Source organism: Aythya marila (assembly GCF_965140915.1).
Source record: "Aythya marila genome assembly, chromosome: 10".
Lineage (NCBI taxonomy): Eukaryota > Metazoa > Chordata > Aves > Anseriformes > Anatidae > Aythya > Aythya marila.
In genome coordinates, this window is record NC_139051.1 from 13,238,983 (window position 1) to 13,263,374 (window position 24,392).

The following is a 24,392-nucleotide window of genomic DNA, read 5'->3' on the forward strand; positions in this document are numbered from 1 at the left end:
ATACAGTGCTTACAAAGTACAAGTTTTAAACCTCGGTTCCTGTGAACTACCTCCCCAAAAAAAAATATCACACAACGGCAGTAAAAGTAGGAAAATTCAAAGTAAGTAGGTTAAATAGTATAGCGACCTTTTTGACAGAAAGTAGCTACTAAAGCTGTTTGTGCTCATTGTAGAAGCCTGCACACAGGCAGATCAGAACAAAGAGAATTGCTTTACTTTGCCATACCATGACACTATATTTATCTGCACACAGACTACATATTCAAACAAAAAAGAAGTACTTTTTTTTTTATCCCCAAAATATAAAAGTCTTTACTCCTTTAGAAATATTAAGTGTTCAAGATTTTTTCGATGGGTACACAATTTTTAACTAGGTTATCATTACTGCTACAAAAACTCAATATAAGTAACAACAACCTTGAATAAATTTTCATGTTTTTCATACCAGGATTGTTTGTATCCCTATCCATTTCCAATTTGAGAAAAACCTATGTTTTCAGAAATCCTTATTGCTTTCTTAGTATTTGAAGCGGTATGCTCTGAGTAGCTGGATGCTGATACTATAACAGGACATACAATAAAGCAGAGAACATCATGTAACATCTTATTTCAAATTAATTTTAAGCACAGCCTTTCCTTTTAGAACTCATTGCCCATAAGTGTCTTTTTCTCCACAGTCGCAGCTTCTAGTTCTACTATTACTTTACTTTCATGATGATTGAAAAAACTGTAAGAATCTCACAACACTGCGAAGTACAGTAAACTTAGGCTCATCTTCCCAGTATATAGATGTATAAACTAAAAATACTGCATGGCTCTCATAAAGCTATTCAAGCTTCCCCACTCAGTTTCTTCATGGTGATAGCATGAACTTTGGTCACAGAGAGCTGAGGGAGACTTCCAACACTTTACGTAACCCGATTTTCTACAACAGCGTCTCAAACCTGAGTCTGCTTTGTCCTTGCATTCCCTAGTATTCTCCTCCTCCTCTCTCCCATTTCTTCCAGTTGAGTTATTTTGTCTTGAAACAACACAGCACTTCTGTTCAGGAAGTATTTTAATTGCTACAGGCTTCCTAGATAGCACATTCTAGTGCCCACTGTTTAATTGAGAGGCACATATAAACCTTACGATGCATCCCAACTATATCACTAAAAGCAGATTCTTGGAATTTTTAATTGAAACAAACTTGGTCTTTGAAACCAAAATCCAGGGAAGAAGTTAATCAAAAAGCATGAGATGAACACGTCAGTCTATTCAGAGATATTAAGAGATGCTGTACGTTTTGTTTGGCAGTTGTCTATTACGTATTGCACTGTAAAAGTGCCTACTGTTACCATTTATAAGCACTGACCTCCTGAAAGTATCTGCAGTAACAACTAACATTAACTATAGTACGGGACTTTTCTACAAAGCTGACTAGGCTCAGTAGCATGATGAATAACTTTAATTACATTTCTTAGATGATTCATTTTACAGATTGGGATTAATAAAATTTCTGCTGGTGCTGACCCAACAGCAAGCATTTCTGTTTAGTCTCTTAACACATTTTAAGATGTGACCTTCCAGCATAGCTTCTAGCCTGAAGACCAGTTATGAAATCCTGATCCCAGCTCTGCCACATCCATTTGTGCACCCATCTACGCTTCCCCCATCTGAAGACTGATGGCTTGTGACTGGGACTAACTTCTGTTACCCACCTAACAATAGCATAGATTGTTCTTTTATGTCAAAATAGCTATAGTTCCGCATCAGCGGTGTTGAATGTAAGAAATTATTCTTTCAACTGTGAAGGTGGTCAAACACTGACAGCATTGCCCAGAGAAGTTGTCAAGTCTCCGTTCCAGGTGCCCAAAATATGACTAGACCCAATCCTGAGCAACTGGCTCTACCTGACTCTACTTCAACAGTAATTTGGGACTGGATGATCTCAAGATGCCTTCCAACCTAAATGATTCTGTAATTGTATTAGAATCAACTGTAACTGTATTAGAATTTTATATTTATTTTTGTATGATTTCAGAAAAAAAAAGCTTTTTTCCACTCTGAAGCTTTGCCAATTGGTTTTTAAACAGATGCCTAGTTCCAAAGTCACACAAAACCAGTAAATTCTTTCCCGTTTTTTAACAATACAATAATGTGGTGTGCAATGTTGTAAGTACAATGAGCTAGAATAGAACGCAGTCTCAGAAATAAAATCATTAACTGAAAGTTTATAGCTAGAGCCTTCTTTCTCCCTCCCCTCAAAGAATTAGTTTTAACAATCAAAAATAAATAGATTAGTAGAAAGGAAGTTCAACCCATTTGTAAGTAAAACAATTCCCTTTTCTCAAATTCAATACTACTGTCAGTATACTACTGTTGCCTTCTTCATAAGACATTAGGGAAAGAAAATAATCTATCTTACACAAAGCAAACAGAGAAGATCACTTTATTCACATACACCAGAGGTAACTGTTTGGAATGGAAAAAACTAGTAGTACTAGGTTAAGAGAAGTATTAAAAGATTGTATATACCATGTGCCATCATAGAAGAGGTTAGAAGTGGGAGTAACAAAAAGCAAGCTAATTTCATAATAGACTCGATTGCTTTTTGAAGGGAGTAAGGAACATGGCTTGCCGTGTTACAGATATACTAGACTTATTTAATTGACTTTTTCTGGTTCTATTTCCTAGATAGCTAGATACTGGCATTTCAGGTTTAGATAAGGAAGCTAAACTCCACATAGAGGTATTTCTGTAAGGTAAGGGAAGAACGGAAATTCATGCAATGCATCGCCTACAGTTCTTGACCCTAATCCTATAGTTATGGCTTAAAATTACTGAGAAAAAATATAAATAAATAGAACAGGGAAAAAAAATACTTTCAAACATGCAATTTTCTCATTTGCTGTTCCATAGGACTGGGTCATAAAAAAAAAAAAAAAAAAAAGTATAATACTGTGGAAAGTCTTCTGTCTGACCTCTTCTTCTTTCAAACCCCAGATGCTAAAACAAATGCAGACTGCACTGAGTAATTCTTTGAAGGGACTTAAACCTTTAATTTTGTGTTACTAAACACACGTCCTATTTCTTACTTAAGAACACATTAAAACCTTTATTTTAAACTATGAAGTTTTCAGTTCTGAAGGCAAAATTTCAAAAACTGCTGATATTTCCAGCACAGCCCATTTGAAGTTCACATGATCAGTGATTCCACAATTAGGCACTCCCACCCCACTAGACAAAATGAATTTAACAATTCTTATTTTATTATTTTTTCCTATTGGACTGAAATGCATACAATGTGTCTCTTCTGCTTGAAAAAGAGTGTACAATGAGAAGGGTACTGTTCTTACCACATACAGCTGTTTCCAGAGTACGGCCCACTCCTGTAGTGTTGCTGTAACTTCAGTCACAACAGAATCTTCAAGTGGAACAACTGTTTCATATTGCCTAGACAAGAGGGAAAATATTAGTAAAGGTACTGTTATTTGCAAAACGCTAAAACTTCATCTTTTTTTGATCTCTCAACATAAAGGAAAATATTTTAAGAGTAACATTTTGTCTGCTGTAACACTGAAGCAACTCCAGTATTATATTAACTCCTCCTCAATTATATTCAACAAGAATGTCCTTATGTGAAGAATTTTCTAGTTACGTGTTCAATATTTAAATTATTCCAATTAAGGTCAATGAAAACACTTTTCATGATTACAGCGTGTTACGTAATTTTGCCTGTAAACGGGGTGCTTCAGTTTGTGTTCCCTCCATCTAAGCCAGTCCAATCCATCTTTCACCTCCAATTTATATGTTGTCCAATATAATCAATTACCCAAAAGATCTACCATCTTTGAACCCTTCCTATCCAGAAGACTTTTCAATATTGGATAGGAAACCTGAGTCGGCTACCCTCTAATCAAAAGAGCAGAAATCCTCCTTTTGTGGTCAAGGTCTTCCTTTCCAATTAAAGAAGTATAGTGTGCTGTCTTCCATCATTACACTAAGATGCAAGAACGTGATAACTAATGTATGCATTGTAACACATTATACCATCTGAATCATAAGTGCCCTGACTTGCCATTTATTTTGAATGGCATTACAGAAAAATGTCAAACACTGTAAAAATAAGGTCTATTTCAAGCTTCTGATCTTTCAGCAATTTTTAAAAGAGGGAGCATTAAAAATAAAAAACATTTCTGAAGCACATTGCATTGGAAGAATTTTCCATAGCTCCTAGCATAGTGCCAATGAAAAACACTGGCTCACAACGTGTTTTGGGACAGGTTGTGTCAAGTCAGAGTCTCTGCAGCACATCCAACATCAAGGTAAAAGACACACAGCCCTTCCTCTTTAGCAGTAAAGCCATGCACACAGCTATTTTGAAACTCGTCAGAAGGGAAGCTACAAACTCCCCACTCCATAAACAATTTAGATTATTTGTTCTATCTCCTGAGCAGAGCTAAATGAATGCTAACAAGTAAACCTGAGAACAATGAGATGTACTTAATTCTGAAAGCTTGTGGGTTGTTTGGTGTTTTCCTGTTGTTTTTTTTTTTGTTTGTTTTGTTTTTGTTTTGTTCTTTTTTTTTTTTTTTTTTTTAGAACAATTCATCATTAAAAATAGTATGATAGTATTATAGTACTTCTCTTTTGAAAGTTTTACTACCAATAATTGTGCATCATTAGCTAAGGCCAAATGCAATGTGGAAGGAGAAGGATGAAGTGGACAGCTGGATCAAGTTGCGCCTGAGGAGGTTTAGATGGATACGAGGAAGAATTTATTCACAGAGCAGGCAGTCAAGCAACGGAACAGGCTGCTTAGGGCAGTGGCAGAGTCTCCATCCCCGGAGGTATTTAAGAAATGTAGGACATGGCCTAAGGTACATAGTTTAGCAATGGGACTCAGTAGATCAGGCTGGCAGTTGGACTTAGTTGGAAAAGACCTTCAAGATCACCAAGTCAAAGTAATTTAGATTAAAGTACTCTTGGAGTAGAAAACATATCAATCAAAAGCTTCAATTTTTTGTTTCCAAGCTACCAAAAAGACAAATTCACATCAATGATAAGTAAATCTCATGTTAAGATCTAAAATATACATACATTAGAAACATCACTATCTTAAAAACCTGGCATGGCCATATTAGGTATACAATGAACTCATTAAAGCTAGGACTGGAAAGCACCAATTCATACGTACCAGGACAGTAAGACAAATCACAACTTTTTCTATTATTATGCCAATGACCTCAGCATTCCCACCGAAACACTGATAGACGCTAGGCATCTGAGATTGTGCCCTCTTATACTACTTCACTTTTTTTTCCTTCTTCAAATTTGGCCACAATGAAAGACTAGTAAATCTGAATTCATGTTTTAATACATATCCACAGAATATGCTTGTGATCTCAAGTATGATACTAAGAACACGAAGAGCTCAATACTTATTCTTTAGCTCATATTCAAAGATCATTTCAACTGTCAAACAAAGATTGTGTATTTAGTATACACCACCAAAATCTGATTGATACTAGCATTAAAAAAGATGTCACAACCACTTCTGGCTGGAAATTCAGTTCTTTTCAGATCTTTGAAAATGCTATTACAGGGAAGGGATTCAAAATAGTTCAGCATTCCTTTAGGAAACCGTAGAAAACTAAAGGATGAAAGGAATCACAATATACTTTAGCTAATACCGGAAAAATATTAAAGCCAAAGTTCTTCTAAAGATTATTTTTGCAAATGGATTTACAAACTCTCGGCATCATTGAAAAATAAACCATTCTGGAAGATTAGCCTTCAATAGTATGGCTGGATTTAAAACGAATGCCTATCAGGACTATACTTAACCGTTTAAATAAAATGCTTTGCATTCCCATAACTTTAACTTCTTCCATATTATACCTACATATTAATGACACCGTATTGTATTTTTGACCCAAATATAAGAACAGTATATACCATGCTTTATTATTTGGCAAGTGTTTATACTAGCACTTTAAATATATTCTTAAATACAGATGCAGAATTTCTTTTACCAAAACATGACAGTGACCATGAAGTCCGATTTGGAACTGTATTATGTTCTGTTGTGTCAACTGGTATACTAATCTTAGATATTTACTTAAAAAAATTTACATTAATTATCCCACTAAGCATCCAAATATCCTGAACAGGTTGCCCCTTATAAATTCTGAACTAACATTAAGTACTAATAACCACAAATTGCAGGAAAGCATTCTTCCCCATAAGGAGAGTACACGTTAGGAATAGTCATTCTACACAAAAGCTAGATTTGATTACACCCCAAAGTGAAGAAGCATCAGTACTACAGCTGCCCTTACAAACTTCACTCAGTCATTGAGATGATCGTATAATTCAAGATTATCAGAAGTCACATATTTTTCAACAGGCACTTCATTAAGTGACATTTAATGCTTTTTATATCCCACATTTCATCAGCCACGTTGGATCACTGTATGAAATACTGTATTTCTAAATCTCCCCGCAGTTGTCCTAATCTAGAAAATGCAGGTAAAAGAAGCCATAACCACTCAGGATATTGATTTGAGGAGTCCCAGTTAATCTCAGGAAACTTTGCAGGTTATAGAGCCTACATACAGTAAAGTCTGATGTTATGTTGCCATCAGCATTGCTATTAATATTAACTAAATTAAACCTATGTCTAATAAGCCTTCCTGTTACAGCAAAGGTAAAAGATTTTCAGTCATTCGTTGGGATGAGGTGTGGGGGTTAGATGCTTTTGAAGTTTCCAATTAACATCGTTACCTCGTCAGCTATATTTTGCTGAAAATCTGTTGAGAAGTGAGATCTGCTGCCTACATGCCAGTGTCTCCACAGCAAACAGAATATAGAATTCTGCCAGTGAGCAGCAGTAAGAAATAAAAAATATAAATGGAATTCTTTAAAATGTGTGCATTTCAGATGATACCTCTGAAGTCAGGATTTTATGAGCAAAAGTGAACAGGAGTAAATAAAACTGGTTCTTAACACTAAAGAACATCAATAAAACCAACAACTTTCTAACAGAGCTCTATAGAGTAACATTTAAATTTAAAAACTTAAGCACAAAAACTAAAATAAAACTTACTGAATGGTTTTAGTTTAATATTAACTTTTAAAAATACTTCTTAGATTCCCTTCTAAACAAGAGAAAAAAAAACATAGTTTAAGGAAAAACACTCACCCTCTGTTACTGACAATTGCCTTTTTCAAGTGAATATAGTTTGCAGGAAAAATCCCCTGCAAGAGAGAAAAGTCTGTAAGTTAGAAAAGTACACTTGCAGTTTTTAGCATTTATTTTCTATTCCACAACATATAATTGCCAATACACTGTATTAAAACCCATCTATTACTGTGTCAAAGTCACTACCACAGTCAAAAGTCAACATTCAAATTGGACAGGACAACACTCTGAGTCAAACCTCCATCTTCAAGAGACCAGTTTCTTCAGAAGGAAGTTTTGCAAGTCTATTCAATAAAAACATCATAAAAAGACTTATACCAAGCACTTTTCATTCCCAAAAGCTGCTAAAGTGTTCAGAAACACTGTTCTCTAGGAAATATGCTCTGGTATAAAACTAATAGGTAAGCCAACTATGACCAAATGAAAAGATGCCATTCTAATCCTACCTAGTTGCCTTGGAATGGACAAAATGGACAAGATTGAGAGAAAAAGACCTCTGCTTAACAAAATTTCTTCCTGCTGCGAAGACTGTGTGAGAACAATAATCTGCTAATAGGTGATAAGCAAGCAGTCAAAAGATGTGACAAGTGGGATGAGTTCTGAGAAACACACAGCTTGCAACTAGCAGAAAGGCATCAGTACCAGTACTACCTACCAGGGATGTTTACTGGAGACATGTAAGCTAGCCAGCACAGCTAGCAAAATACCTATTGGGCATTTCACAGCATGGCATCAGCATGATTCCAGAGCATGCCTACCTGCCAGCATGATGCATTACATTAAATGACAACAATGTAAGCTTAAAAACAAAAAACAAAAGAGCCCACCATCCAATTTGTGTCTAGCCCCTGCACCAGTCTTTCACTGAAGAACATACTGCATTATTTGCGTACCCTGGGGCTATCTTCTTCCCTTCTTTTCTCCGTCTTTCCTCACAAAGAACTGTCTGAACCCATCCAGGACAGCTCTGGGTATTTGCCTTTTGCTGTTCCCATGACAGCTGGAATCTAACCTTGCCTGTGCCAGCCAGTTCTTGTGAGATGAGACATGGAGAAAAGTAATTTAACTGAAGTTTTCACTGCATTCCATTGTCTCTAAAAAAGACGGCCCCAAATGCTCAGAGCAACCTCAGCCTATAAGAATGGCAAATCTACATCTTCAGCAGGGAATACAAGATCAGCGTTGTTAATCTTCAGGTGAAAAACAGCAGACTCACTCTCAGAAAACATTCAGTAATCAAATTTGAGCTTAAAATTTTTAGAGCTTTAAAATCTGTATAAAAGGAGTAAAATTTTTCAGGATGGTGAGGGTTTTGAAATGAATACTAAGTAAGGCTTATCCAAAACGCTAAGAAAAATTCCTTCCTTTGCACAGGCAAGACTGACATTGCAGAAGGAGAAGGGATTAACAACAGGAATGACTTCATCAGGAAAAAAAGCAACTGTTCATGCTTTCAGCCATATAAGTATCTAGAAAAGGAAGAAATGCCAATTCAGTTTCATGTTTGGTTCACTTCCAATACTTAATGTCTCTATCAGTGATCCTGTGCTAGTTACCTAAGAAACCAAGGAAGGTTTGAAGGGCTCTCTTATCAAAACTGAACATAAACTCAAGCATAAGTGTACCAACGCATGCAAAATAAGTATAGGCTGTTCCATTAAGAGAGGATTATGCTTCTGCAAACATAATGCTGGTAGCGTCAGGAAAAAAGTGATCTGTTACACATGAGAATCTGATACTCTTTTCTTTTTAAATGCAAGCTATATTTATAACAAAAGACAATGAAATTATGTTTACATAGGAGAAACTGTTTACATGTTTGGATACATACATTTACATAAATACACATGTATTCATATCAGAACAGTTGAAAAAGCTCTCCAAGAGCAGAACTGGGGTATCACTGGAAAACCAAATGCAGTGGTTAAACTGTAGAAGTCTAAAACAAACTTTTTCAGACTTTTTCCAAAATTTTTTAGAATAATAAAATTTTAAATGTGTTCTTAAAAAATCCTGAATTAAGGAGTGTAAGTGCATCACCCTTCTACTGTTTTCTTCGGAGGAGTAGGAAGAGGCTTTAACTGGATAAAATTATGATTTTTGGGGGGTGACGAGTATTTTGCTCTGAATTTAGAAAATAAATCTAATCCTGCCACATGAAGAAAGTGGCAGGATTAGATTTAACTAAACTCCTAAGTGCAGGAAAAGCTAAGAGTTTACAAGGGTTGCAACAGCAAAGTAGACAACCTAACTTAAAAATTGACACTTACCTTTACATTGGGCTTCTTAATGGAAACACCTCTGTACCAGCCTAAAATCAGACAAAACACAGTACATTAAATTCTGGTATTGTTGGCTTTACATAGAAGCAAACTGACTGAAAACTATGCAATCATTGAGATCTCAAGCTCACTGTGCCTCACGTCAATTTTTTTATATATATATTTTATTTTTTTATTTTATTTTATTTATTTTTTTTTTGCTCTGCAACAATGATAAGCAATCAAGAACTTGGAATATTCCTATTTATTCCCACCAGGTGTAAAAGCAGCTTAATGTACACTTTGTCGCTTCACTCACAGTCATAAGCCAGTTAGAAAAATGTGTTCAGCGCTCATGCAGTGAACATTTTTCTTGCATGCTGATACAGGAGTCTCTTCCCAGTGTTTATCTCAACCAAAAAAATCCAGGCTGCCCAAACCTGTCCCTTTAAAAGCAGGAAGAGCTATTATCATACATTTCTAACATTGTAGAAACAATGATAAATCCTTTGCATATGTCTGGTCTTATGTGTACCTGTGAGGCTAGAGAAAAGACTTCAGGATTTAATTTCAAAAATCCAATTATTAATTCTTGCATCCCCCATCAGATAACAGCACCAGACAGGACAATATATCAGAAGTAAAAGCCAAAGCTACAAAGGCTGCTAGTCAAACAGAAGAACTCAATTACTTCTATTTTGCACAGGTGAAATTAATGTCACTCCATGCAAGACAACGATTCACCTGATAAAAAAGTGCTGAAATCACCACCTAGTTTAACCACAGAAAAGGAGCACACTCAAGTTGTCATGATGGGTGAGCTGCTCTTCCATGTCACAAGACACAAAATTGTCACATGTCATTGTTAAAAATCTACTGCTCTCCTCAGATTTGGGTCTGATGCTTCAGCCCCAGCACACGAGGCCAGACCTGAAGACCTGAGGCTCCCGTGGGCTGTTCCAAAATAGCATGCTAGGATGCTGGCTGGGAGGAGGGCTGCTCACTGGGGGGTGGCAAGCAGCAAGCACAACCGCCTATAAGCCGCTCTCCTACTGTGGCCCAGCAGTCAGACAGGCAATACGAACACGTGATACAACTCAGTGACTACACATAATCCAAATCCATGGGCCATAAAGGCTCCTCCAAGTAATTTTCCCAGCAACTTGCTAGTTTTAATTTTTTCTTCATAAGACAGATATAATTTAATATCTGTAGCATGTAGAAGAACACTAGGAGAACTGGTCAGTGATTTGCTATGGAGAATAGAGAAGAAAAGAACCAGGTAACTGTGTATTTCGTCTGCCTCAGAAAAGGCACTATTTTTGGCTGAGTTATGATATGACTCATTTAGAGATTCGGTGTGCCTTGATTTTGTTTTCAAGACAGCCTCCTAGTCTTGACTTCTTTTTGTAAAGAAACTCGAATCAATATAAAAGAAAACAGATTCAAGGCGTTCATAAACCCTAGTATGAAAAAAAGCATCTCTTTATTATACAAATTCCTTACATAAATAGGATAGAATGCCAAAATTTCCCCATGGCATTGTTTACAATGCAAAATAAAACTGTTTTCAATTTATCTCTTAGTTGGTCAAACTTCATGGTAATCACATTAATATTAGCATATAACCACAAACAGTACATGAACATATATGAACATCCTGCTACTCCTCCCAGACTGGTTTGAAATTGATGGTGCTGTACATGAATCCTTTCAGAATAAATTTCTCACAACGATCATCATCAGCCAAGAAGACTGCATGTAAAAGCAACATTTTGGGATAGTATTTCAAAGGCAGAGCATTTATTTCTGCCAAGGGGAGATGGCACATCCTCACCACGCAATCTGATTCAGCGGCTCAAACAATACACTCGTACTTTATAATCCGAATTTTCCTTGCCACCATTTGAATCCAGGATCATTATTATTGAGAACATGAAAGTATTTTGTTGACTTTCCTTTTGTAGGTACTTTAATACATTTGAAAACCTGCACATTTCCCTTCAATCTTGGAGATCAGGTTCTCCAGATCTTGGCTGTCCTTTCCTTTTTCTTTCTCAGTGCAGAGCAGTATTTTTAGAATCACCCTTCTCTGTTTTAAGTTTCCTCCAACTCCTCACAAGCAAGATGCAGTAGATGGAAGAGCTCTGCAGTACTTGAAAGCACTAACTTGTAAGATATAATTCCTTATTTGCTTACAATGAACACCACTGAAACCTCATTCTGTATCTCAAAGTCAAAGCAGTAAGAAAAGGTACATTGCTTTTTTTTTTTTTTTTTTAATAGATGTAAAAAATTGCATCTGCATTACTTTATCAACTACAATGAACTAAACCTTTTTTCTTAAAAATAGTCTTAAACACATTAATAGTTATCTAACCAGATCTTTTAAAGAATATTTATTTTAGAGGATTAATCATGACAGCCATCAAATCCAGAGAGCTGCTTCAGTTGTGATAACTAAGTGGACTACACAGTTAGACCTCAGTGCTAACATTTTTTGATATTACCATACTACATCCAAGTGCTAGTACTTTAGAATTATGTCATTCATTCTCTAGTGATACATTTCCTTTAAAGGCTATTGACTTAAATGAAATGGTGAGAAAGATTTTAAAATTCAGAAAAACTTGTCCATGAAGTGACACGAATATTGTGAATAAGTTAATATTAATCAACAATTGTGAGCATCTACAATTTGAACAGATTAACTTTCTAGTAATTACTATTAATTAGTAAGAATTGATTTTGGACTAAATCTTAACACTGTGCCGATGTGTATTTATAGGGAAGTGTCACAACAAGGCTGTCTGATGGACAGATTTTGATGAGTGGTGATGTAAAACAATTTTTATTTTACTTATTTTACAAAACTGATAGCGTGATGGACATACCACCTCAGTAAAACAAATTGTTGGTGTAGGAATTGTGTACACTTTCTGAATCTAACTGATCTGGATACCCTATGCTTTTCATTTTCAGTATGTGTAATACAAAGTTTAATCCAAGTACTGAAAAAAATTGAATGAATCACATCCATACCAGTGTGTTCTGGACAAGTTGCTGTATCCTAAATCACTATTCAAACTATGCTTTCCTATGAACTCTACTACACCAGACAGCACGATGTAGTGTAGATAAACTAAGCAGAGTGCCTGAACTAACCAACCATAAAGCCTAATCATTGTGCTTCTAAGGAGAAAGATCCAACCCAGGGAAAAGAAGATTATATACAAGTTGTTTTCCTCAATTCTACCTGACAATATTTGATACAAGCCAAGAAAATTGAAAAGTAGGCTGATCTATATCTCTGTCCCCTGTATAACCTACGCAGGAAAATAATTCCTCAGAGACCAGGAAGAATTAATTCCAGGACAACAGCACTGGAGGAAAACAAAAACAAAAGTAAACAATTATGCCTGATCCCACTGCACATTAAGATGACCACTTGCTCAAACCTTTTTCTGCAAAATGCATCACCTATCCATATATTCACATAGTAAGATACTTGCAGACCAGTAATAAAAGCTAAAGAAAAAAACAGTAACAGTATTCTTATCAGTATATTGCAAGAATGTGTCCCTACTCTCTTCTTCATCTATGGGGCTTTTTCAGCTCCAAAAATTACTAAACTTTCTGACTAGCTCCTCTGAATCCTGGAATTCAGAAAGTTCTCTGAAAGAGGCAGGACAGATAAATGCATTGTAAACATATATACGAGCATCACATGTTATTTATTTAAGTTACTTAAAGGTGGATGTTGTGTGTGTGCACTTTTTTTTGCTCGTTTTGAAATTTTCTCCCACAACAACTTGTACATATGGAAATTCAGTGTGGGAAACTTGAAGCCTTATTCCAGAAACCTGCATACTCATTGATAAGGACTGAAAAAACACTCTTTCCAGAGATGTATCACTCAGGACTGCATTATTGCTGAAACTTCTAACTAAATTGCAAAAGAAACTCTGAGGCAGACCTGCGCATCTCAGTCTCATAATCTGAGAGATTAGAAGAGCTACCCATGTTTATTGATCTTTCCCTTTGAAAGAACCTTGAACAAAACACAATATTCTTTCCAAAAGCCACCTCATAACCCTTTCCAAATTTCCAGTTAAACAACAATTAGTCTGTCACATGGAAGAAGCCAATCTCCTTTTGAGTACTCAATAGCAGAAAAACAAAAAGTAATTGGAAAATATTTATCTATTTTCCAGAAAAAAAATAAAGTTCTAATATTAAAGTTGAGTAACAAAACACCAAGACTGTAGGGAAAAAAATCCATAGATAACATCATGACAAAGAGAATTCTGGAAATAAATTATGTAAGTATTCATGGGAAATTGTGAACTCAAACTTGTACAGAAAAGATCTGCTAGTAGAATCTGCCACAAGAACACAAATCTTCATTGTCCTGCAAAAATAACTCCACAAAAAGTCAGGTTTTAATAATTAACAAAGACCACCATTCGCCAGACCTTCAAGTTGTCTCCATTGTGAGCACAATTCTGAAGTTCAAATTCCTTTGAGAAAATGACATTTTCCCAAGGGAAAGCATTTCATGAAGCAGCCAGGGATAGGACTGACATCAAAATGCCTCCAGGCTGGGTGCAGGGCAGGAGTAGTCACTGAGTTTAACAGAACTAAGAAAGAACATGTCTTTCTAATGGACAGCCTAAAGACTCAGGCAAAAGAGGCTGGAATAAGAGAAGATTTTAATTCACATCAAAACCAAAATCCTTGACAATAATCCACATAACATACGGCCTCCTAACTGCTCTCAGGAAATCTGTCCTAGTCTCAGGGCTATCCAACAAGAGAAGTCATCGGAGTAGAAGAATTCAAGTTTGTAGTAGCGTCTGAGAGCAGGGACAGGGTCCTGCATCTCCAGACCAGCAGAGACAGCAATCAAAACTCCCTTTGAGGCTAACTGTGAATGTAAAAAGCTGAGGTTTCTCACAAGACAGCTCTGAGCAGAAAAGCACTTGAGAAATGCTACCTTTTATTTTCATACATCAAGCCCTCCCTGATTTTACAATTAAGGACATATCCAGAACAGAAAGACCGGCACTTCCGCACTTTGCTTTGGAGAAATCAAGACTTAACATCCCTCACCCTGAAAAGAACCAAGTTTTTCTAAAATGAATAGAACACCTTGGAAACTAATAAGCTAGCTCAAAACCCAGCGTAACAACCCCGAACATTAAACAAACACGCATCCAGGACATCTTGGTCTGTTGATGGAAAGCAGTGGCATACCATCCTGCTGAGATCCACAGATTTACTACATTGGAAGCACAAGGACATGTAACACAAGCTCCTACTCTGAAAGCCTGCTCTCCAGGCAAAGCCTACATTCCAATACTTGCTGCAGCCTCACGTTCTCCAACCAGCAGAAAAAAGAACAGTTTCATGGATGCGTCACAAATTATTGACAATTTTTCCAGTAGTGAATTCCCAGCTACAGTTAAAACATTACCATGTGAAGTCTATCTAGAAATTTGATAATTGCATTTTGCATTAAGTTCCTCTCTTAAAGCTTTGCATTTTTTGGCCAAAATTTAAATTTCATAATTCCAGATCTTCTGCATACAATGGGAACAAACCTAAATTTAAATTGCAGGGCCGACTGGTTGTTAAGTCAGGAAGCAGACCTTTATTCCATTAATTATACAGCTTCAAAAAGACTGATAAACACTGGACAGAACCTTTTATCTATCGTATTTGTCTCTGTTGAGGTGACATGTCAAGGAAAAAAAAAAAAAAAAGCTTTCTGAAACTCTTCAAAACACCAATTTTAGGATAAAAAACTAGAAGCTTTAATCAAAGTCTTCCAAAACAGAGATGTCATGATGCCAAGCAGAATTCACCCTCAAGCTTAAACAAGGCAAAATGAGGGTCTCATGTTGCAACTGCTACAATATAAAGGTACAAAAGAGTAACCGGGATAGAGCACCCAGCCCAGCTGTTAACCAGAGGGTGCCAAGGGACACAACAAAGTCAAGTCAGACCCAATAACAGCCTTCTACTCCCTTACCTCTACTTAAAGCTCTATCGGAAGGGTGCCCTGCTCATCAGTGGTTCAGAGCATTATTTAAAGGGAGATTTGATTTTTAAATATGAGGAAATCAGACTTTAAAGGCAGCAGCAATCACATTATAAACAACTTGGGCTCCAAACAGAGCTTGGGCCAAGAAGCAGTTTCTCTGAGGCACTACATTTGCCTAGGCCAAGTTTCCTTCACTACCTTAATTTTGTCAAGAAAAGCAAACTTTTGCAACATTTGTTCTGAGAAACTACTAAAAACCATAGAAGGAAAGAAGTAATTCTCAGGACAAAAATCTGCAAAAACAAAGAGTGCTGCACAAAACTAGTTTTACCTGTCTCCCTTAGGACCAGATTTATTTACCATCCTAGTGACCAGGTCAAAATTAATTGTGAAAACAAAATTTTAAATTCTGAAAAATATTTTAAAATTAAAATAGAACTCCAGGGGTTTCTGTAACTAAAACATGCAGCTCTGCTACTCTGACAACCTTCAGTATTTTAGAACTTTTTTCAAATATTTCAATCCCAACGTGTCTGTTAAATTAAGTACAACTTCCAGCTACGAGGCCACTATCACTGACAACATTATGGCTTTCTGCAGCTAACTATAAACTAAACAAAACTTTCAAGCATGATCTTGCACCCTCCATCTTTAACCCCAAATTAGGAATTTATTCGGAAAAAAAAAAAAAAAAGCTGGTTTCTTCTACGAAAATTGTACCAAAGTATTTTATTATGAGCAGACAACTATCTTATAGAATACTGTTTAATTTTAACTTTTATTTAATTATTACATTTAACAAACAATTTTTTGAAACTGCTCAATAGCTAATACCAAAACCAAGTAGGAAAGTTGAACCTTCGAACTGTATTTAGTTTTTATTCCAATACGCATACCTAATTAAACTAGGTATAATATATATAATCTTATACATCTAGTAGGTTATATATTTTATAGATATATACACAGACACCTTCTAGCTACTCATTCTGAATTTTACACTAGTAAGACTTTGCAGTGCTGTGCATAACCCTCACATCTGAAGGAAAACTATCTTTTGCACATGTTGGTCAATGAATTATTGTTTTTATCATTTAATCTGCACATAAGCTGCTTGCAGGGTATCTTTGCGTGCAGCTAACAGCATTCAAAGTGACCCAGAAGAGGGATGGCAACAATGCTTAGCAAAAGCTGTCTGACACTGCAACCACCACTCAATGCCAAGACCACTCTGTTCTGAGCCTGGTGCTCCCAGCAGCACCAGGACAGGATGAGCAGCAGATGAATGCCAGCCCAGGCTGCCAACACCACGTCAGGGAGCAGCCCGATGCCAGCAGAACCACAGGAAGATGCTAATAATGCAGTCAGAGATGCCACCACAAAAGCAGAAGATGTAGAACTGTATCTTAGCATTTTATCTTGGCCTTAGACAAATAGAGAGCCACCCAGAAGCCATTCCTGCTCTCCAAAAGGCTCGTTCGAATAGCCAGGCAGAATTTTCCACAGCAGCTGCAGGGGTCCAAGAGACTTCAGTTCCCCAGGAACACTCCACAAAAGGCAAAGAGCAAAAAGGGGTATCTTACTGGAGACACGATGGCACACCAGGGGCGCCACTTCTCAAGCAGAGCTCTTCAAAATTAAGAAAAGCTAATTACAAGCTCTCTCTGCTCTTAATTGCCCCAAACACTGGAAAGCCTTCATTTGACCATGCTGTCCAAGGAAACTATGTGAATTACACTTATTAAGAACACAACTACTAACATACACAAAAATTAAGCCATGCAACTAAATATTTGTGTGGACACCAGAATTCACGTGGGTAAGATAACATTCTTTTAATTGGTACTTCAGGCATCACTTCCTTTTCAGTGAATATATAGGAAACTCAAAGTAATAATTAAAGCCACTGAAATTGAAGCGTTTATAATCTAAAGAAAACTGTTTCCTACCAACAAAAAATAAATGGACAAAACTGTCTTTGTAAGTTTACTTAGAATGCCACTCACAGCTACTGTCAGTGGCAGGGCATTAGCCACTGTGATACAAAGAGAGGGCGTTCTTAATTGTGCACTCCTCATGCACCTCAAACAAGGAATGTACTCATGCCTTGTCACTTGAGACTAGAAAGCTCTACCTTTCAGCGTCTGTAGGTGGCACACTGCTGCCATACCCTTTCACCTTCCCAGTGCATGGCAAGTACAGCACACAGTTCTCTCTCAGTGGCATGATCGTAAACAGAAAGATTCAAAGAGGATTAGAGAGAAGAAAATTGTGGAGACAAGCCTGTAGCCCTGCATGGGGTTGTTGTGGCCGAAGTGCAGGACCCGGCACACTCGGCCATGTTGAACCTCATCCCATTGCCCTCTGCCCATCGACCCATCCTGTCCAGGTCCCTCTGCAGGGCATTCCTTTCCTCCAGCAGATCAACACTTCCCCCAACTTGGTGTCACCTGCAGACTCGCTGAGGGTACACTCGATTCCCTCATCCAAATTATCAATAAAGATATTAAAAAGGACAGGCCCTGACCCCTGGGGAACACCACCGATGTCTGGTCGCCAGCTGGATTTCACTCTGTTCACCACTAGACATCTAGACGAGTTTAGTTTTTATAACAACATTTGGAGCTGCATAATATCAATCTTATTTATTTTATATGTGAAGTCCATGCTAAAGCCATCTCAAACAAAACTACAGGATAGAGGGCTTAAAAAAAACACAGGCAAGTGAAAAAATCACCTGCACAAATATCTTCCACCCAGGACACTGTCCAAGGGCCTCCTTTTTCAACAATCTTGAAGACTGACACAAACTTCCTTTGAGGAATTGCCCTCAAAACTACCAGGAAAGGGAATACACAGAGACCAGTTATTGTAACACTGTAAAGAGACAGACTGGATTAACCTTCTGCTGCTTTCTTGTGAACAAGCTGCTCCTTTGTTATTGTGCCTTTATTTCTTGGAGTTAAGAAAGTTTCCCAGATTACTGGAAATGGTTTGAAAAACATCATGACCACTTTCAACAATATATACTGTTTTCCCTTAGTTGCATTATCCTCATCAAGTAGTTTTTCCTGAGCTTGCACCATGTACTAACTCACAAGACCTTGTAAAAGATGACAACCAACACAATCAACATCCAGCATTTGAATAAAGCCTATAGCCCATTACACCACACTTAAAAACAAAACAAAACAACACAACAAGCACATTATCAATTCCTAGGTATAACAACACATCAATTGTTTATAGCATGCTTCTCCATGGATTAAACATCACCACTGAGCCGCAAGACTAATTGAAATTTTTATATGTGCAAGTGAGGAAGCCATTGCTATTCTGGAAAAATTGCATACATCAGGTTACTGTTTCATTAAAGAGTTAAGTCAGCAGGTAAACAAATAGAACGCCTGAATATAAGACAAGAGCAAAAGAGTTCCAGGCATGACAGAAGAAAAGCAGACTTCTGACATGCACACAAAAGGTTTATGTAGCAACTTTAACACTGGAAATGAAAAAGGAAAGTAAACTGAACAAACACAAAAACAAACCTACTGTGGAATGTAAATTTGGAATTCAAATTTGTGGATCTGTGTTTTGAGTTTGTTTTTAACACTTCAGGAGTAAGGTTACATTATTCAATCTCAGAATTTAGTGAAACATTCTGATACTGTATCTTGTCAACCTATTTCTTAATAAATATTTTCCACCATTTGCTTACTCTGAACATTAAGATAAAAATTCTCCTTTTAAATGCAACAACTTCAAACTATTCACATGAATAAAAGAGAGGATTGTGCAATTTATTCAAACAGACATCTCCAGCCGTGTAAGAAGGAACTGTATTTATTACACATACAATAGCATTTTCCTTTAGATATAAAAGAACATGGGAAGATAACTGCAAAGCAATTCTCCCTAAACATTTTTTTCCCTCCACCATTGTTCCCAAATTCTTTGTCACTCTGTTTCATAACCAGTATTTTTCATGTGTTCAGATATTTCTAAGTAATAAACACAGATATAGTTAATTGAAATATACAACTGAGAAAATACAGTTAAAGAAATAAGGATTCTACACTTTACATGCTGAAAATTTATTACAAGACCCAATTACAATAAAACAATCATGTCAGGGTTCAAGATTTTCTGGACAGATGGTTAACTTAAAACACACTGACCCCCTATCAGACTGGATTAGTGCCAGAAGCACTCAGCCTTTCCTACAGAAAGTGGGTCAGATTAGATCTTTTTATCCAAGTGCTTTGATGCATCATGATTTCTAAGCAATTTATTAAAATATTTTTGTATTCTTATATAGAAAATAGGATTCCCACTTGAACATCACACTTACCTTCACATTTCTCTAGGATCTGGACAGTTTCACCTAGTTCCAGGACTAAGCCTTGCGGTACAGCTCCACGGAAGCTGCATATCACTAGAGGGTGGAGAAAAGAGAAAGAGAGAGACATGTGAGGGTTGAATCTCTGTGTGAATTTTTCTTCTAAGCGTAGCACTTTAGCTCATTCCCTACATAAAAATAGCTATTACACAGCTGCCCAGAAAACCTGTCAGCCAACGCTCCTCATCAGGTATCTTTATTGTGGCCCTTATCACAAGTTAAGCTCAGCAGTAGTGTAAAAGCTGTGCTTTTTAGAAGACTTTTGAATTAAGCAAGGCTCGTAATGACTTTAATCACCAACCCCAGATTCATACAGGATACAAAGATTTCCTTGTCTCAGAATTCTTTCTCTACTATATCAATAGAACTGGCAGTCCTGACTACTGCCGTTGACTTCCTTTTGTTTTCTTTGAAATCACTTTCCTTCAAGTTGAAGCCATCTCAGGTACCATCTGTGCAGCTAATACACTACAGAAATCCTATATTAACGTACATTATGTTTAACTAGATACATGTAAGACTACATAGGAACCTGTAGTTTTCAGAAGCACTGAACAACTATCATGTTATACATCTGAAATATTTTTCAAGGTACTAGCAATTTTCATTAACTAGGGAGAATATGAACCTAACATTTCAGAAAATATGAAGATCAACTAAGAATTACTAAACAAACTACACAAGACAAATATGGTATTGTATGAAGATACATTTTTGACCACATTTATCAAAATGCAATAAGGTCATAGGCATTGCCAGAACTATGACATATCAAAAGAAACGATGAATTGCAAATAAGGTTTCTTCCCCAAACTCCCCAAGCCCCATATGCCTGTTCAGAAGCATCTAAAATCTCACACAGGCACAGATTTAATTCAATCATCTGAGCACCTTGTTGTGAGTAAACGCGTGCTCAGACACATGGCACCCGCTGCGTGTCACCCACAGGCACAGCAGAGTACCACAAGCGGAATTCCAAGAGCTGGAATAGTGACCTCCAGTGGGCAATGTCCCTTTCCCAATTTAAGAGAACACTCCCCTTAAAATAGCTCAAGCTATGGCTGGGATGTTTCCAGGGGATGGAGCTACGTTTCATCTCCTCCCTGAATACCTTTTTATGTCAAAGCCACTGAATCTCTTATGACTGAAGTTGCTTTGTGCAGAACTTACAAGGGAAGTTTTGCACAAAGAAGTTCAAGCTCGAGGAAGAAGAACTGCAGGAAAAGAACCAAGATCACCTTCTGCACCATTACCACAACGTATGTTTCTTGACCCTTCAATCGCAAAAAAAGGTATAAAAACCATCTCTACCAAAGATCAAATGCATACAAGATGTTATAAAGGGAAAGATCAGGAAAAAAAATTTAAAAATCAAACTACGTGAAGCAGGCATCACCCACACAAATTAAAGTAATGAGAAAAAATTTGATTCAAAATCTGAAAACATCATCCAATGTCCAATGTTTGCTCTGAGAGTCAGTGCACTGTTTAATTAAAAAGGAAAAAAGTAGGGATTCCATCAAGCCTCTCAGCTCCTACAGCCCAGCAGAAGACACCACTGGTTAAACAAGGTTTGAAATTCTTGTTTACTTAAGAGACAGGAGAAACACAGCAACTGGCTCCAGACTGGAGTAAGACAGACAGCATAATCCAAGGAAAACACCGAGTTTGTCAGCATACTGGATTCATTCTTCACCCATGAAGAATTCATAAATATGGTTTTCAATCAAAGAAAAAACCACTTAACACTTCTCTCAAAGCACAGAAACATTGGCAGTTACCAGATGTTTTACTGGCAGGCCACAATCAAACCTCCAGCAGCTGCTCCCCACGCCTCCAGTAATTTAGATAAGTGTCCTTTAAATCCAGATTTCTTTTTCCCCTAATAAGGCATTTTACCCAAACAGCAAGGTACAAACTTCTTATGAACTGCTGTCCAAAATAGAGCCCTGTATTCAAATAACATTACTCTCCCATTCAGACTACACAAAATAATAAAAAAAAAAAATCAAGCATATGTTAAGAATGCTGTAAAATCCTGGGTGAAAAGCTACTATGGAAAATACCCCCAAAATGGAGAAATATTAATACAGTAACAACATGTATTCATGTAAAAGAGTAATTCTAGGTATAGGAGAATTACAAATTTAATATGTATATAAAAATATTAAATCCAATGTCCCAGCCACTTTCAACTTCTCTGCATGTGCCAAGATCATCAAGACATGGGGACACATTAGTGCCTGAAGACAAAGAGCCATTTGAGCTGCAGGCAGGTTAACGACTGACTGGTCTTACTCAGCTGAGTCCAACAAATACTCAAAGCTGAGAAGTGTTGCTGCAGGTTAACACCACACTAGAAGTTCCGAACTGGGGAACAACCACTGACTTCCTGTAACAATTATTTCCTATACAAAAACCTTGGAATTAAGGATGTAACCGGGCAAGAATTGGATGCGATGCAAACCCTAGCTCTTTGGTCATCAGATGGCCCCCCATTTCGTAGCAATAAAGAGCAAGCTTGCAAGGACCACTAACAGAACAATAGTAGGAAAACAGAGTACTGAGTCTTTCAACTGCTCAGATAGTCAATTTCAAAAACAAGGACAGGAATAATGACTTAAATATATTTAAGCCTATAAGAAGTAATTCCAATAGATCTGTTAGTTTATAGAAGCAAACTGTCCATTTATAAAAGGCTCCTGCTGATCACACAAAGAAAATCTCAGAAGGGCTCTGTTGCATCAGTGTGTCACCAGCTCTTTAGAATTCAGAGTACTCAGTCATGAGATGGCCAAAGCTCTTTTCTTAGGTCTACTTGAGTAAAAATAAATAAATAAAACTCACAGGACAGAAAAGAATCGATTCCATCAGCTGTAGATACAATCTAGACGACCATTTCAATTAGAAATTTCTCAAACAAAAATAACCTCTACCTCCTGTTCCTAATTCATAATAGAGCAGTATGAAATTAACTGCTTCACCAATAGATTTGTGCATTATGCAAGTTTGCTGTGTTTGATGATTTTAATAATCATGAATTTTAAGAAGGACATGAATAGCAAAACATTTTCAGAATAACAGAAGCCAAATCTCAAGGGTAGGAGACTTTTCAGCCATGCTAAACTATACAAAAGTCAGGAAAAGCTGAAGAACCCAAATAAACTGACCGGAGATCACCACAGTACATCAAGCCATATCTTGTTAAAACTGTCACATATCCCAAGATTTTACATTTTTTTGATTTCAGAGATGTTAAGACACCTACTGATTGTGACAGAATCCCAGAGCTCTGCAGCTGTTTTATAGCCTGATGTATGACTCCAGAGGTTATTGCCAAAGTTATAGATGGTGTTCCTTTATTAAGCTAAAAGTGCAATACAAAATCTTATTTATAAAGTCACTTCTAAGTACAGTTCTCTGCAGAATTACTTCAGAAGTATGAACACAAATGTGTACGGGAAATACAGAATAATTTAACCTTTCTACAGAAAATCATTTACAGACAGGACTCCAGCATCTGACTTCTGCCCTTCCCACAAAGACATTCTTCGTAACACCACAAACATCTCCCTGCACAACCCATCCCTCAGTAAGTCTTCATCTTTTCTTTCAAGAGTTGTCTCCTCAGTCCCCAGAATAGAGTAGTGCATCATCACATCAGCCACACAGCAAAGGTTCTGCCCACCAGTTAACAGATCTGAACAATCCCTCTCAGATTCCAAGACAGACATGCAGATTTTCAGATACTAAACCCCCTCGCCAGCCAGCCTTATAAAGGATGTCAGAATGTCATCCCTCCCCAACCTTAATTTCAGCCAGCAGTTAAACCCAACATCCTGCCGAAGAGGACAGCTTTGGAGAAGCACCATGCACAGGAACTATCTACAGGGCAGAGGTTCTTTAGCTTTGTTACTTGAACCGTTCTTACGTGGGCCACGGCAAAAGAAACTCCTTCCTCTGCAATTTTTCCACTAAGGAAGGTACAACTCATTCACGCAGGCACTCACTCCAGCTGAGAGAGACAGCATGAAGGGACTGGGGATATAACAGATGGGACTGGAGTAATGGTTTGGAAATCCAAAGATCAAGCAGGAGAGGACAGCCTCAGAAGCGCTTGCCCTGCCTAAGGACATGTCCTGCCACGGGGTAAGCAGCTGCATTACAGCTCTCCAGCAGTAAGAGAAACTGTCTTGAAAGGACAGAATCGAAGGGCGCACAGCTACAGACAGCATTCTAAGAAAGAGCCAGTGGTTCTGTATAGCTTGCAGTTTAGTTACCTATTAGGTAACTAAAGGAGCTGCTTGCCATATGGACAAAGGTCCAATCAATACAAGCTACTGGGATTTTAGAAAAGCTAAAGAACAGCCCCTGTCAAGAGCTCTTGCAGAAGCTGAGCTTGGCAGTGATAACGGGGGAAGACATTTGCACAGATCGATAACCAGCCCAGAGGCAGGAAACGGAAGACAAGTCAGTTCTCTTCATGAAGACAGACTGACC

The 24,392-nt window shown here is 37.3% G+C and overlaps 1 protein-coding gene across 6 annotated transcripts in view; it reads right to left on the reverse strand.

Annotated features, from left to right (window-relative positions):
- The window catches only part of DOCK3 (dedicator of cytokinesis 3), a 212,301-nt gene that overhangs the window by 173,372 nt on the left and 14,537 nt on the right, over nt 1–24,392 (reverse strand). For all 6 annotated transcript variants that reach the window (XM_082768307.1, XM_082768310.1, XM_082768309.1 and 3 more), the window contains exons 2-5: nt 19,845–19,928; nt 9,457–9,497; nt 7,187–7,242; nt 3,339–3,435 (exon numbers count right to left, since the gene is read on the reverse strand). In XM_082768307.1, coding sequence (XP_082624433.1) covers nt 3,339–3,435; nt 7,187–7,242; nt 9,457–9,497; nt 19,845–19,928 — 278 coding nt within the window. The remainder of the gene's footprint in view (nt 1–3,338; nt 3,436–7,186; nt 7,243–9,456; nt 9,498–19,844; nt 19,929–24,392) is intronic.